General features: G+C 42.5%; 3 protein-coding genes and 1 long non-coding RNA gene across 4 annotated transcripts; 3 read left to right on the forward strand and 1 right to left on the reverse strand.

Moving 5' to 3' along the window:
* Positions 1-23: 23 nt before the first annotated feature.
* On the forward strand, positions 24-2,051 carry LOC125016273. Its single transcript, XM_047598661.1, has 7 exons — positions 24-154; positions 248-413; positions 524-616; positions 757-813; positions 1,020-1,127; positions 1,222-1,338; positions 1,439-2,051. Exons 2-7 carry the CDS (start codon positions 252-254, stop codon positions 1,466-1,468), a joined length of 567 nt encoding a protein of 188 aa, XP_047454617.1. The 5' UTR covers positions 24-154; positions 248-251; the 3' UTR covers positions 1,469-2,051.
* Positions 2,052-2,596: 545 nt separating this feature from the next.
* ptdss1a (phosphatidylserine synthase 1a) lies at positions 2,597-12,122 on the forward strand. The gene is made up of 13 exons (XM_047598659.1): positions 2,597-2,982; positions 3,466-3,557; positions 4,350-4,394; positions 4,487-4,611; positions 4,696-4,854; positions 5,053-5,204; positions 5,764-5,905; positions 8,121-8,233; positions 8,354-8,419; positions 8,859-8,958; positions 9,097-9,165; positions 10,250-10,316; positions 10,505-12,122. Exons 1-13 carry the CDS (start codon positions 2,801-2,803, stop codon positions 10,597-10,599), a joined length of 1,407 nt encoding a protein of 468 aa, XP_047454615.1. The 5' UTR covers positions 2,597-2,800; the 3' UTR covers positions 10,600-12,122.
* On the reverse strand, positions 11,204-15,003 carry LOC125016275. The gene is made up of 2 exons (XR_007113665.1): positions 14,894-15,003; positions 11,204-12,396 (listed from the first exon to the last, which is right to left on the reverse strand). It is a non-coding gene; the product is annotated as an uncharacterized LOC125016275 (long non-coding RNA).
* Positions 12,907-14,371, forward strand: LOC125016272 (E3 ubiquitin-protein ligase NHLRC1-like). The gene has a single exon (XM_047598660.1). It carries the CDS (start codon positions 12,954-12,956, stop codon positions 14,214-14,216), a length of 1,263 nt encoding a protein of 420 aa, XP_047454616.1. The 5' UTR covers positions 12,907-12,953; the 3' UTR covers positions 14,217-14,371.
* Positions 15,004-15,032: the final 29 nt, after the last annotated feature.

Raw genomic sequence — 15,032 nt, forward strand, 5'->3', positions numbered from 1 at the left:
TTTATGTAAGTTTGATAGGTGGGGCGGGCGCGAGGCAAGGGCTGGAAGTTAGTCAGAGACAAAGACAAGTGGTTTGGCAGGCCATTTCCTTGTCAAACACATTTGATGCGGAAGAAGAATTCTGATTCAGGTCAAGCAGAGAAAATTGAAAAAGGTATGGCTTGGGTTACAGAAAATCTTCAAAAATCACCAAAAATAAATAACTTGCGGCACACGCTGCTTTAACTCTGTTTGAACATGTTTGCAGGAGAATGAGGAGGACGTTCGTGTGCGATGAATCAATGGTCATCACTATTCCCCTGGGAACTTTCCGAGATGCTCGAGAGGGCCAGCTGATGCCAGAAAAATTCCACTGTGTGTTCAGAGACTTCTACAAGCTCTTTATCATTAGAGGAAAACCCAAACCACTCGGGGTAAGTTTGACTGTGGTGCCATGCACACTGACTGCAGCACTATTATACGGACTTTTCTGTGTTTTTTGTAATATGTGTTGTTATTATTCTTCCTCCTTTGTTTGTCAAAGGCAGCCCAAGTCACTGCTGGCGTGTTTCTTGTCACCCTTGGTCTGGTATTTAATCGGGGGCTGAACATAATCTATACTCTACCGAGCATTGTGGTAAAATAAATAAATAAACTAAAAATTGCAAACAGTTTAAATATATTGCAGAATTCTCACATATATATATATATATATTGTAAGCATGTAGATTAGCTATATTTATATGAAAAATAATTGATGCTCTGTCATTATCCTAGTATGTGATCACTGGTATGCTGACCTATGCTGCAGGAAAATATCCAAACATGCATGTGGTAAGTAATAATCTATGATATTTTTGCACCTGCAGGCTCACGTTGACTTCCACATAAAGTTGTATCACTCTGTTATTTAGGTCAGTATTTGCTTTTAAATCAGGCGTCCTTGTACAGTTAATTTGTTCTCTGTCTTTTCCCTGATTGAACTACATGCAGACGACTATGCCAATGTGTATGTACTAGTTAATATTTTCACCTTCCAGGCAAAGCTGTCATTCTCTCTGAACATCATCAGCTTCTTCTGGTCAATTGCGGCATTTGTGATCTGTGTGGTCACTTGGAGTTACCCCGGCCATGATCGAAACAACCCGGTACATTACAGCGCAATCACCTCTGAAAGTTGCTCTTTGAAGTCATATTTTCTTGTAAATCAGCCTTCTTTTTTTCCCCCCATTTGTTTTACAGCTCTATAGTGGCGTCAATGGGCTGATAGTGAGTCTGCTGGCTGTAGAAAATGTACTGGCCCTATTCTTGATCTACTGGTTGAGTAAAGCTGTGTGCAGACAACATTTCAACATTTTGGTACGTCAGTCTCTTTATACCAACAGCGGCTACGTGGAGGAAAAATAAGATGTTTTATAAATAATAGCAGTCTTAATTAATTCAGTCTTTTGTTCTGCAGCCCACCATACTCCTGAAACAGGCAGACTGAATACTCAGGGCCGATGCCCCAACCCCAGTGACCTGCTTACATGTATGCTGCATTTAAACTTTCAGCCTCGGTGTACTCCTCAACAAATGTCAGACGAAAAAGCGAAGGTCATTCTGTGTGAGAAATAGTTGTAAATAAGATATAAATGAGAAAAGAGTGACTGGTATATATCTGTTGCCCAATGTCAATGACTAATTATTTTTGGGTAATAGACAGACAATATTAAGCCAAGAAATGTCAATCCGCTACACAAAGGTGTCCTTCCTCGACGCCAAGCAATTGAGGAAGTACAGCTTCCTGTAACTTTCTGTAGATCCTTTCTGAAAAATAAATGTGTTTGTTCAGAAGTTGTAAATAATGCCTGTGCTGTTTGACTCTTCAGCTGTATTTTATTATTGGCTCTAATAAAGAATAGACACAAGGATTGTACGAGTAGAAAATGTTTGCTTTTTAAAAGTTTCCACCAAGTTTCAACATTTAAAAAAAAAAAGATGTATATTATTTGTTTGTTTTGTTGTATCTTTAAATCCATTACTTGATTTTCCTTTGGTTTGTTGCCTGCAAATAAATAAAGAGAACTCTATTGCAACTGTTTGCCTTCTTATTAAACTAAAAATGTCATACGTTACATGAAAACAATAAACAAACTACCGCGAATATTATATCGGTAAGGAAAAAAACATTAAAAAAAAAACAAATAAATTACTACGATGTAAATTTAAATGTAACAAAGTTATTATTTTCTCTAAAGATAACTAGATGTGACATTTTACTTGTAGATCTACTGTGGAAAAGTGGCGCTGCTTGTGAAGCCAGATGTGAAGCTGTGAGCGGCCACGAGAGGGCGATGAACACACGCTGAATGAAGCCGGATGGATTCAGCGTTCAGTGAAAGGTTTCTTCTAGGAAGTGAATTAATGCGACGTGACCTTTTTTTCCCCCTCTCCCCACTCGTCGACAAATCCTGTGCATACCCTTCGAGTATTTTATGACCATTAAAGTGAGCCGATGATGAAGTCAGTCTGTGTCATGCCCTTGGCTGGAAGTCACGCTAGCAACAATCAGCACATGATGAATGAAAGCGAAGTCTTCCGCCTTTGGGACCCTCCCAGAAAACATGTAAACCAATCAAAATCAAAAGTGAACAATTTCCCTTAAATCCTCCTTCCCTCTTTAACTCTCCTTCTTCTTTCTTGCCGGTGTGCCTGCCACCTAGTTATGTAACTGTGTACATGTATTTGAAGTGTTTCCTGCCTGTCTGTGTTGGCATCTGATTGAGTGAGGAGCCGCTTCTTCTTCTTCTTCTTCTCCGGGCGTCCTCTGCGTCCGACCATGGCGTCCGTGTACAGCGGCTCCCACACCTTGAGCAAGGATGATGTGAACTACAGGATGCATTTCCGAATGATAAACGAGCAGCAGGTTGAGGATATCACCTTAGACTTTTTCTACAAGCCACACACTATAACGCTGCTGACGTGCACGGTGCTCAGTTTGATGTATTTCGCGTTTGCCAGGTAAGAGGCTCGCGCGGTTAGCTCCGCTATGCTAGCAGGAACAGGGATGCTCAGAGACGTACACAGTGAGGTTGGCTACATAGCTTTACTAACTTACTTCCCCGGTACCCTTTTATCCTTCATGTAAGCGGGCTCCGGGGTGATTATCTTTAACCTTCGCTGGAATCAAATCTTTAACCTAAGCGAATAAAAGGAAATGTTGTGTGACGTTAATCCAGCGGTGCCCCATGATGCCCTCGGCTACAACAATGTAACTAGCAAAGCAAATGATACACAACGATGCGTTTTCATCGTTTGTCTTTTTTATTAAGACAAATACGCCTCATTTAATGTACTGTGATGTCTGTGGCTTGTCGTGACAAGCTTTTAATATATGAGGCACCTACCTGCCCCGCAGTGGAGAGGGGGGTAAAGCTCATTTTAAAATTGGTAAATGTTTAAATGAACCGGTGGTTTGTTAATTTTTGTTTGCCTCGTCTGCAGAGATGATGGAAATCCTGACAATAACGTCTGGGTGGGGCTCATTCTGGTCATCTCCTTCTTCCTTGTCATCAGCGTTTTGGCATTTCCAAATGGTAAGCAGACACCAGACATGGGTGTTATTATTATTATTACTCTATTATTATTGTTACTGAGACGTTTTAAGTACCTTTGAATTATTTGCAGTCATACCGATGTAGCTTCACAGACAGTGAGTCATTAAAAAAAAAAACAAATCAGTTTTACATGAGAAGCTAATAAGTCCCATTTCAAGGGGAAGAAAGGGAACTGGATTGTGTGAGCTACATTTAGATCGTAGGGTCAACACCCTCGGTCAGCCCAGTGACAACACCTTCCATTTTGGCCATTGTTGTTTGTAATTTTAGCCCTGAATCGCCTCCGTCAGCTGAGACAAGAAGAGGAAAGAATTCAAGATTCAGTGTATGATACACGCAAGTTCTTCTGGGAAAAGTGGGTCATGGCATTTATGTGGATGGTATTTTGATACCTACCACCTCTTGAACATTGATATAGACCGGATGGCGGGTGGGGAGGAGGGGCACAGAGCCCCTGCAGACACCCTACGTGTTTTGGTGATGCTGTGACCCAGTTATCTGTCCGTCAAAAGTTGGCCCCTGTCAACGTCTCTTGAATCTTTCCACTCTTCCCTTTTTGTTTCTGCTTCAACATGAAGGAAAAAAAATGCACGCACTGAGACGTTTTAAGATAATGAGATAAATCCGAGAGTTTGACCAGTGATTGTGACCAGTTGGTCATAATATTATGGCTGATTGGTGAAGCAGTTCAAAGAGAAACATGTACAGGTGTTGAGTATTATTAGAACCTTCTGTCCTTTCCATCTGACATCTTTGCGTACCCCGCTTTAGGTCCATTCACCAGACCACATCCAGCAATATGGAGAATAGTTTTCGGTGAGTATTTTCTAAAAGCCTCTTGAAGAAACGGTTTATGTTTGTACTCTTGGATTTTCCTTTCCTAATGTAATGTCCTTGTTTCTACTAAGGTCTGAGTGTCCTGTACTTCCTGTTCCTGGTATTCATCATCTTCCTCAACTGGCAGCAGGTGAAGCAGCTGATGTATTGGCTGGATCCGAACCTTCGCTACGCCAAAAGAGAGGCGGATATAATGGTGAGCGACGCACAGTTTAGAGGCATCAGCTGCGTTCACTGTTGGAGTCATTTTAATGAGTCTGTCTGCTCCTGTTGCCCGCAGGAGTACGCTGTGAACTGCCATGTCATCACCTGGGAGAGAATCCTGAGCCATTTTGACATTTTTGCATTCAGTCATTTTTGGGGTTGGGGAATGAAGGCTCTTCTCATTCGAAGCTATGGCCTGTGCTGGACCATCAGTATTACCTGGGAGCTCACTGAGGTACGGGAGCACACATCCGGGCAGGTTGTCATCACACGCTAAACATCCTGTAGCATCCTCTGCTTTCTCTGTCTGTCACTCTTTAAAATGCCAGCTGGTGATCTAGGTTTACTCATTTTACACAACATATTAGACAAACAGTTAGTTCATAGAGTTGTGGTGTGGACTCTGATTGCATGCTTGTCTGCTGTACCACAGCTGTTCTTCATGCATCTGTTGCCTAACTTTGCCGAATGCTGGTGGGACCAAGTGATTCTGGATATTCTGCTGTGCAATGGAGGGGGAATCTGGCTTGGCATGACTGTCTGCCGCTTTTTGGAGATGAGGACCTACCACTGGGCCAGTATCAAGTACGACGTCATGTTCTAAATATTGTGAACAGTGCTCACTTGTGCACGTCCTCAACCTTTCACTTCCCTTTTCTAAATAACGTGTAATGTGTGTAATTATGGAAGTGGGATTTACACTGTGAAGCTGGTGCGTGCTGCACACACGATCAGTCCTGATTTAATTAAAGCTGATGTATTGCCAGAATTAAATGTGTGACTTGATAAATACTGCGTAAGTGAGAGGAGCCGTGGTTTGAAGTGTCCCCGTGTTCATAGCTGACGTTCCTCGAGGAAGCTCTAAACCCCCAAACTTCTCCCTGGTATCATAGAGGTGGCAACCCACTGCACTTGATTTTTTTAATTTTGTAACTTTGTGAAAAAATCACATCCAGTCTTTTTTTTCTGTTTTGTTCTTTTGGGGGGGTTGCATCTCACCCTGCATGTCCAAGTTGTTGATAGACTTTAATGATTAATGCAGGGGCATTACTTTCATCAGGCTTTGTCCACTGTACTAACATAATACGTACTGTAAGACTATCTGCAAGTCTTTGTAATCCTTTTTACTGTGCTTCCCAATCAGGGACATCCACACCACCACAGGGAAGATCAAACGGGCTGTGTTGCAGTTCACCCCTGCAAGCTGGACCTACGTACGCTGGCTCGACCCAAAGTCTTCCCTGCAGCGAGTGATGGGCGTCTATCTGTTCATGATCATCTGGCAGGTGGGTCGCTGAGAAATCCCCTGCCAGCTCATGGTTAACAAGTGCTGACTAGTCCGAGATCGTTCGGTGTGCTCTGGGCGCTAAGTCGTGGCTAATCTCATTGGCTCCTCTGTTTGCTGAAATCTAAAACCTGTCGCACACGGATCCATATAATGCTCGAGTGTCCTGCTTTCTGCATATTAACAGCTAATCCCATAAGAGTGAGGCAGGCTAGATTACTTGAGAGCCATTTATGATAATGAGGAAACCATGAATGGAGAACTTGAGTAAGCTCCGTTTCTCCGCGCTGGAGAGTCAAGTACAGCTGTGAGAACTTCTGGCCACAAGCGGATGTGGTGATGAAAACCAAAGTCTGGCGTTCCTCCACTTTTTGTCTGGTGACGAAACTACTAATCTTTGAGTATTAGTTGATGAGGTGGACGACAGTTGAGCTCCACTCGGCGTGACGGCCTTTCAGCTGTCTTTACACATGACAAACCCCCCCTGTGAATGACAAAGACTTGAGCAAAGTATCTCTCAAAATAAACTGCTCTTATTTTTGTGTTTATCTAATTCTGATTTCCATGGTGAGATAACCTTGATTCGTGTCCTATCACCTCAAAATGAATACAAGTAGGTATATTTCTAATTCTAAATGTCCTAAAGCTAAAAAGTTGCATTACTTAAAATGGGAAATTAGAAGTTTCATTGCAAATAGTCATTAACTTAAGCACACACTGTGACGTGGCAAACATATGTGATATTTTTTGAGCTTAAGAAGTGCTACATTTCTTCTCTGCGTATGAGTTTGAGGGCACTACTTCGGGCATGCAGTCTAATGCCTGGTCCAGACAACTATTTTACAGCCTGATTCGCCCCAGTCCTCTCGAGAGAAGCCCCATCCACACAACAAATACAGCTTAAATCATATGTGGTACTGATAGTCGATAGTCGGCATCAGGACTCGAATATGAAATGAGTAAAATTAGTTTTCCTCTTTCTTTACATCAGTGTAGTGGAAGGTAATTGCGTATATATGTGTAAACCTGCAGCAGTGGCAGCACCAGCACTATCTTGACGTCATGGGTCAGTTCACAGATTGCTTCATGTAAACAGAGATAGTGGCATCTGTTTTCTGCTTCTGCGCGTCAACACTCAACCGTGCATATGGACGAAAGGGCAAAACGTGTAGTAAAAGTTACCCGCGCAGGTGCGGACATCACCTCATTGGCATTGCAACAGAGCCCTCAATAAATATTATTTACCACACCTGTGCTTGTCCTCCTATGAGCTACATTTATGGGCCCTGGTGAAACATTAGGTCAGCTCAGGACAAGAGAAAATCCAGTGAGTGGATACAACAGCCAGAAAATGAAAGGAACTGAGAAAAGGGAAGAATCAGTGCTGTTTACAGTGGACTTGATTAAAAACTGTGCTCAGAAATCTTCAGCTCTGTTCAGCTTCTATGTATGTGACTTTAATCTACAAGAACCACTTACTTTTATTTAACCACGGGGCAACTGGTTTCATACCAACACACTCAATACTCTGAAGCTGGAGCAGCTTAATGATTTTCAGAAAAAAAAAAATGTAATAATTTATTTACAACAGTACGTGTTCTGTGTTGTGTTTAGTCCAGCACATTTGATTTGAATTTAAAATTATTGTGGACTTTAAATCCAAAGGATGTTTGAGCGTGTCCATGTTCACAATGTTTGAATAGTAAAATTAGATTTAGCTTTATTTACTCTGTAGATGGTGAATAGTTCCTCAAAACAAGCCAGTCATCATCAGGACAGATGCTGTGTCAGGTTCAGGGGAAACAGTCCTTAGTCCTTTAATACTGTTATTACTCGTTTATTAATTAAAAACTATATTTCGAGGGAAGAGGAGGGGGAACCAAGGAATCTGAAAAATCTTCGGAGCGAGCATCGCCCATTTCCATGGTTCAGCACCCTGAGTGTGACTTCCATATAAGGGGAAATACATCTCACAACAGCTACCACTAGACTCAACATGCTGTTCATAACTATGGATTCGATAATTACATGATAATTGTGGTAATTATTGTCTCGGGGGCAAAATATTAAAAGGACCTTTTACTCTAATATTTAGTTTCACGTCAATGTTTAAAAGCCAGAAACAGAAACAATCCTGTGTCCCAATAATCAACGACTACAATTTTATAACATCTCACCACAATAATTCTGTCTCCCTCTTTTTGTCTTCGTCACAGCTAACAGAGTTGAACACATTCTTCCTGAAACACATTTTCGTCTTTCCTGCGAGCCATGCTCTCAGCTGGTGTCGAATCCTGTTCGTCGGTATCATCACCGCTCCGACAGTAAGGTATACCCGTGTCCTATTTCACGTTTTGACAATCGAACGAACCAGTTTATGATGAGTCGGGGAAACTTGATCTGCTGTGGAAATTTGCTTAACCACTGCTTTTTTCTTTTCCTGCTTCAGGCAGTATTACGCGTATCTCACAGACACACAGTGCAAAAGAGTTGGGACTCAGTGCTGGGTGTTTGGGTAAGTAAAACTATGGATATAATTAGAGATTTGCAACAAATGAGATCCACAGAAGTCACTATACCTTTTACCTACACGTAAACCAGTATAGTATATTATATTATTACCAGGTTATATGACAGCCAGTGGTAGTGAGGCCATATAAAAAAGGTGATACGATGAACGTTAACTGATCTACCAGGTGGTATGATGGTCCACATAGTTCCCTCGAGGCTTAAGCTGTCGCACAGTTGACCTACATCAGGTTTGCTATTATTCAAAAAGTCAAAAATATCCCTGAGCCAGTGTTAATGTGTTCACCTCAGTGAGTTCAGCCCCATTCACCAATGGACGTATTAGTTTGGAGATATTTTTTTTATATAGAGATAAAACAAATTTACTGCAAGTGGGTCAAAGGTTTCAGTTGCACGTGTTTGTTTTCTCGCCCCCTCATTTACAGGGCAATAGCTTTCCTGGAGGCACTGGCGTGTATTAAGTTTGGACAGGACCTCTTCTCAAAAACACAGATCCTGTATGTGATCCTCTGGCTGCTGTGTCTGGTGAGAGCATTTATTTGGAGGGCACTTTAAAATATCGCCACCCCACACCATATAAATCTTCAACATTCTTCTTTTTGTCCACATTAAAAAAGTGTCTGTGCTGTAGATTATTAATCATGGGTTTGGTCTGCTTTTTAGGCCTTCATTACATTCCTCTGCCTATATGGTATGGTGTGGTATGCAGAAACATATGGTCCAAGGCAAAAGGTATGTTTACTGCTTTTCTCACAAGTGATTTCTTTTATTTTTTTCCCCCTAAACTATTGCACAGCAAGTGGGATTTACAAAGATTTTTAATCTAAGTGGACTTTATTCCCAACTTAACGCCACGTCCACACATGAAGCAATTTGCTCGACGTCCATCACTTTATAGCTGACATGACGTCGCTTGGTAATCCTCTTCTGTATTTCACACCTCAAGTGTTTCTGAGTGAAACTAGCAAAACACAAAAGTATCGCTAGTGCATAAACGGTGCGAGCTTACACTTTAACAATGTCATTAACCCACTTTTAGTTAAAAGATAGATCTAGTACAGTTTTTAAATATAAGATCGTTAAGAAGTAGCACTTCTTGCCTTCACTGCTCTATTTGAAAAGAAATACAGTTAAGCTACCACTCCATCTAGGTTCACCCAGCACCTCGCTGATAGTCCGCTATCAGCAAGGTGAATTTGGTGGTAAGAAACAATGTCGTGGACCGTGTCTCCTTACAGTAAATGTTTGACATGTGACGCAAAAGTTCACCAACTGTATCCGTTGCTCCAAAGTCGTGATTTGTTCAGTTCGGTAACTTCCCCCTTTTTTTTTTTTATCTTTTATCCCTACAACTCACTGAATTTCATTTAAGCTACATAGTTCCTTGATGTCATATCGCAGCTAGTCTTAACATTTTCACCTTCTTAGCATTAATTGCCCATCTACTAAATAATAAAACTAGTGGAAAAACTAATTGTTGTTGCCCCTGTGAGAACATAAACCAAGGAGAAAACACTGACATAAACAACAGCAGTGACGCACTTCTCACAAGCCTGACTTTCTATAGTAGTACTGTCTAAATTAAGCCGCAACAAACTGACACCTTCAGTGTGTCTGAATGAGAAAACGGCCTCGGTGAAACAATGCATGTCATGTGTCTAAAAAGTCTGTCCAGCCGGACCCTTTGTTCAGGTGTCTCTGTGTATATTATGATGAAGGGATTTCCCCAGTCAGAGTAGTAGGATGACTGTATGGGATCACTTTAAAGGTTATATGTTAAAGGTATGTGTGTCATGTGTCCCTTCTCCTCTCACAGAGCCTCTCAGAATGCGAGGACAGTAATTACACAGATTCTCCTGACCACGTGTCAGAGGAATTTAAAGGTACAGTACCTTTGCATTACTATCATTTATCAACCACACGCTCGTAAAAACATGCATAAAACATCATAAATCAGTGGTTATCTTGTAAAGGGGTGACCTCTAGTGTTTGACATACTGTTTTGCTCGTAGTGTAAACGTGCACAGTCTTTTTATAGGCTCATTCGAAGTCTTTGCTCTTCATGCTTCAGGAGAGACTGACGTAGAAGACGACAGCCCTGTCACCAGACGGAGGGGGAGGGGCTCGGGAACGACCAAATCCATCAACGGCCTCGACGGCCAGTAGGAGCTGGGGCCAGAGGCTGCTGGGTGACTCCTGGATGCAGTCTAAAGAGAGCCAAGCGCGAAGTGTTACAGGTTGAAAAGAGGGTAAAGATATGACCACTTCCTGGTGCAGTTGAAGTCTAGGAACCCCCCCACCACCCCCCACCACCTACATACAGCGGAGGGAGTGGAGACAGAAGTGGATGAACAGGTCCATGCAGTGTTGTTAGGAGTGCATAGTGGCTGAGACTACAGAGATGCACACTATATATTGTGTGCTGTAGTTGTGAATGCTCCTAAACCACTGATCACGAGTTTCTCTGTGTGTGAATGAGTGTAAGGAAGAGCAGTGTTTAATGTGAGTATGTGTATGTGTGTGTGTGTTTGAAAGAAAGTGGTGGTAATAAAAACTGCCAGTTCTAAATGTGACTGCATGTTCATTGTAGCTGATAAACTATAATTTACAAACATTTATCCTATGATACCGTATCATTGATGTACATATGTCTGGTTTTTACACCAGCCTTAACTTCAGTATGTTGGTTCAATGCATTTCAATGTTGAAAGCCATTATGAAGAGTTTATCACTTTAATTGGAGCCTCTTATGTTTATAGCACAGAAAGTCTTTTTGTTTTTTTTTTAGGAGTACCTATCATCGACGATCTATTTACATCATAGATGTTCACTATTTCGTGTTTTTAACTTGAATGTGGGCAGGAATTCAATGCAAGACAGCTTTGGCTCGGTAGAATCATCGACTGATGTGTGACCTGTAACAAAGCAAAGCACACAGTTTAAGCACTTTGCAGAATGTTTTCTTGAATATACTGTACATTTCGTAATGTTTGAGTATTTTGTGAATCATCGTGACCCTGAGTGATTTTACTTTCCCTGTCCATCTGTGGCTGCTATCGTTTTTATTTTTATTTTGTACTGATTGATGAGAGAGGGCAATTATTCAAACTCCTGCATGCGTCGGCGGGTTTCTCCTGCTTGTGTGTGCAGACGGCTTTCTTTTACTGTTTTTTGGATATATTGCATTTGCATGGCTGTGTCAAATCAAATCAAGCGTGTATGTAGATGTTACGATATATTACACCGCACAGCAGGACACCAGTATTGTTACGTTCACGTCTTTCACTGTCACTGTAATGTTTTAATTCACCCCTTGTGCCTGTTTGCATGTTTTTTTTTTGTTTTGTTTTTTTTTTTATTATTATTATTCCTAACTTTGTATTACGACTGAATTTGAGCTTTTTGTTTTGAATTCTTTTTGGCTTTGGTTGCAGTTTTGAAGACTTCATTTCATTTGCTCTGTCCATCTCAATACAAATACAGTATATGTCTCATAATCCTTGACAATCCAGACATTGACCTCTGTGGAATGGACCAGGCTCCCGTGCTGCAGTAGACACTATAAATGGTACACCATCTCTGGATTTAGATGTCATTTGCCAAAAACAATTCCGCTGAAAACGACTTGTGCTGTTCTTTTTCACTGTGAAATAACTAAACATTAAAATGTTTTACATTTCCTCTAAAAATGTGTCGGTTACTACTGCAGTAATCTCTTTAATCTTTAATCATACATCCGAGGGCACAGTGTTTACTTAGCCACATGAGCACACATCGTAGTAGCTGGTTTGTACTCGTGACAATAGCAAGTCTTGCTTGACCTTGCTCGACCCTTGCGCACCGTCCTGCTGCAGCAGAGGGGCGCTGGATTGGCTGACTCGAGCACTGCCCATCTCGGATCATGTTTCACTCAGTCTGCACACCATGGAACGCAGACTGAAATAGCTGCTGCCTCATGCTGACCTATAACGAGATGCATTTGAAGGTGCAGTTAATGTTCCTTTGGAAAATGACAGCAGTGAATGGCTTGTAGTCCTAAACACTGAGCGTGGTGGTGGTAGCAGAGATAGAGCTAAAGGTTCAGAAACTGCTGAAAAGAAAACCTGTGAAGTGTCACGAGTGAGTATGCAGGCACAATGAAATGCTTTTTTGGATAAAATAAACACATTTGTCTTTTAATATTTATTTTAACATTGCTCTCACTGACTGCGTTTGGAGATTTCTGCATTGACGTGTGCCACAATTGAACCTATCCAAAGTGTCGGAGTTGAATTTCCAAAGGGGGGCAGCAGAGAGCCTCGGTTATGTGCAAGATACCACGTGACTGTCTGGGCCTAAAAGCACAGGACATGAGTGTTGACACAAAATTGTAGCAGTTCTGTGCGTACATATCCCTCTCTTCATCATTCCTTTTTTCCACTGAAATTGCTAGCCATTCTTGTTTTTTTGGTCTCCTGAAGCTCGTCGAGCCTGCATCAGCTGATTGAACAGCCTCAGCAGGTTGACTGGATATTTCAGTCATGGCCAAGAGTCCTGGTCTCCTGCGTCATGGCTGCCTGAGTCCTGAAGGGATCCTGAGGGAGATCCAGATCAACTTGCTGGAGTGCAAAGTCTGCTTCGAGATGTTCAGCACTCAGCAGAGGGAGCGCAGGCCTCAGAACCTTTCCTGTGGCCATGTACTTTGTCTGGAATGCATCACGGCTTTGTCCCACCCTCTCCTGAGGAAGCTGGAGTGCCCGTTCTGTCGACAGCTGTGCAGTGTTGACAGCACCTCCCACTGCCAGGTTCTCAGTGACCTACAGGAGCTTCTGTTGTCTCAGAGTCCAACATCTGCCGCTGCTCCTCCTCGCTGGGCAAGAGGAGGCCACGTTCTGACCGCGGGTCTGACATGCGCGGGTCTGACATGCGCGGCTCTGCACCTGCACACTACATTTGGCGGGTGGGGGACTCTTATCAACCCCACAGGGATAGCTGCTTTGGGGTCTTCGGGAACAATAGTGGTAGTGCACGATGGAGAGAAGAGGATGGTCGTTTTCAATCTTCAGGGAAGGAAGCTGCACAGTTTTGGGAGACAAGGAAAAGGCCCCGGGGAGATCTGTTACGCTGTGGACGTCGCAGTTAGTCCCAGCGGTTACGTGGTGGTGACTGATGCAGGGGATGGAGCCATGAAAGTTTTCACTTCCAGGGGGAATCACGTCATGACGATCGGCGATTCCTTCCAGCTGCCTTGGGGGGTGGACATGGACAGCTGCGGGCACATCCTGGTCTCAGACGTCCAGGCTGGCACGCTGTCCCAGGTGAAAGTGGACTATAGTCGCGGTGTCATCGTGGAGCACCGCACAGTCATTTCAGAGCTCCAGTCTCCCAAAGCTGTGGCCTACTGCGCCGCCACTGGGAACACCGCAGTGATGGAGCATCCAACCGAGGACGCACATCCAACAGACAAGCACCAGTACAGGAGGCTCAAAGTGTTTAGCAAAGACTTCAACCTGCTTTACCAGACGGACAGTTTCAGCCTGACCCTGCAGTCCACAGTGAGGTTGAACATGTCAGGCGTGGCATTTGACGGAGATGGAGACTTGATTGTGACCGACTCCGATCAGGGGATGATTTACAGTTTGGGGAAGCTCCAGAACGGCCCAGTCTTGACCCCTCTCGTGGGAGACCAGCTGATCCGGCCCGTTGGACTGGTGTTACTGAACAACCTCCTCATCGCACTGGATGGCGGTGACCACACAGTGAAGATTTATTCTGCTAAATCTGATAGCGGACCCACGAAATAGCTTCTGTACCATATGAAGAAACCCAGCGGAGGGAGCTGAAGTCCTAATCACTGTTTAAGATGGCATACTAGACTAAATGAAAAATGATGCAGTCATGTCAAGCTGCCGTTGATGTGATGTTGTTATTGTCCAATAAAATAAAATAAAATAAAATAAAATACAAATAATGACTAATGGTCCTCAAATTTATGCCTCTGTCTACCTGAATGACATCACTCATGTTCACACCAAGGTCAGAACCTGAAAAGTCACAAGTTATCCAGATTTTGGAAATGGGAATTAGTTTGAATTCTGCACCCTTATACAATAAACCACTTTTTATTTATTTATTTTTTATTTATTTATTTTTAATTAAATTTCACCTCCAATCACCTCCAAGCACAATTGGACACCTTTCTACAGCCCATAAACACACAAATACATAAATAAAATTAAAAAACTAAGATTAGAAATGATGCATGACGGAACTACATTGAAAAACATCTTTTTAAAAAAAAAAATTTAAATAAAAAATTACTGAAAACTAGTAAATGACGTATACAGTGCAACTTGACGTTGTGAAGGTCTAATAACAGAGAGGGAGACGGACACCACCAGGTCATGTGTTGTATAAGACTGTTTAAAACTTACTCAGGCCCCTTAATGCATCTTTTTTTTTTTTTTTTTTTTTTCTTTACCTTCGTATTGTCTGAATGAAGCTGACCATTGGTGCATGTAAACCAGCTTGTCACACAGCCGTGCGTTTCTCGTCCGCCGGTTCGTCTCCCCCCGATAAGCGGCGCGGTGCGTAAATCCTTTCCCCCCACTTTGGCACAG

The sequence above is a fragment of the Mugil cephalus genome, chromosome 11 (genome assembly GCF_022458985.1).
Source record: "Mugil cephalus isolate CIBA_MC_2020 chromosome 11, CIBA_Mcephalus_1.1, whole genome shotgun sequence".
Lineage (NCBI taxonomy): Eukaryota > Metazoa > Chordata > Actinopteri > Mugiliformes > Mugilidae > Mugil > Mugil cephalus.

Excerpts from the sequence above, each read along its gene's own strand:
- LOC125016272 (XM_047598660.1), top strand. The coding sequence starts at position 12,954 with ATGGCCAAGAGTCCTGGTCTCCTGCGTCATGGCTGCCTGAGTCCTGAA.
- LOC125016273 (XM_047598661.1), top strand. The coding sequence starts at position 252 with ATGAGGAGGACGTTCGTGTGCGATGAATCAATGGTCATCACTATTCCC. Across the intron at positions 814-1,019 it reads AATATCCAAACATGCATGTG|GCAAAGCTGTCATTCTCTCT; the intron begins GTAAGTAATAAT and ends TTCACCTTCCAG. Across the intron at positions 1,339-1,438 it reads GACAACATTTCAACATTTTG|CCCACCATACTCCTGAAACA; the intron begins GTACGTCAGTCT and ends TTTGTTCTGCAG.
- ptdss1a (XM_047598659.1), top strand. The coding sequence starts at position 2,801 with ATGGCGTCCGTGTACAGCGGCTCCCACACCTTGAGCAAGGATGATGTG. Across the intron at positions 4,395-4,486 it reads AATATGGAGAATAGTTTTCG|GTCTGAGTGTCCTGTACTTC; the intron begins GTGAGTATTTTC and ends GTTTCTACTAAG. Across the intron at positions 5,205-5,763 it reads TACCACTGGGCCAGTATCAA|GGACATCCACACCACCACAG; the intron begins GTACGACGTCAT and ends CTTCCCAATCAG.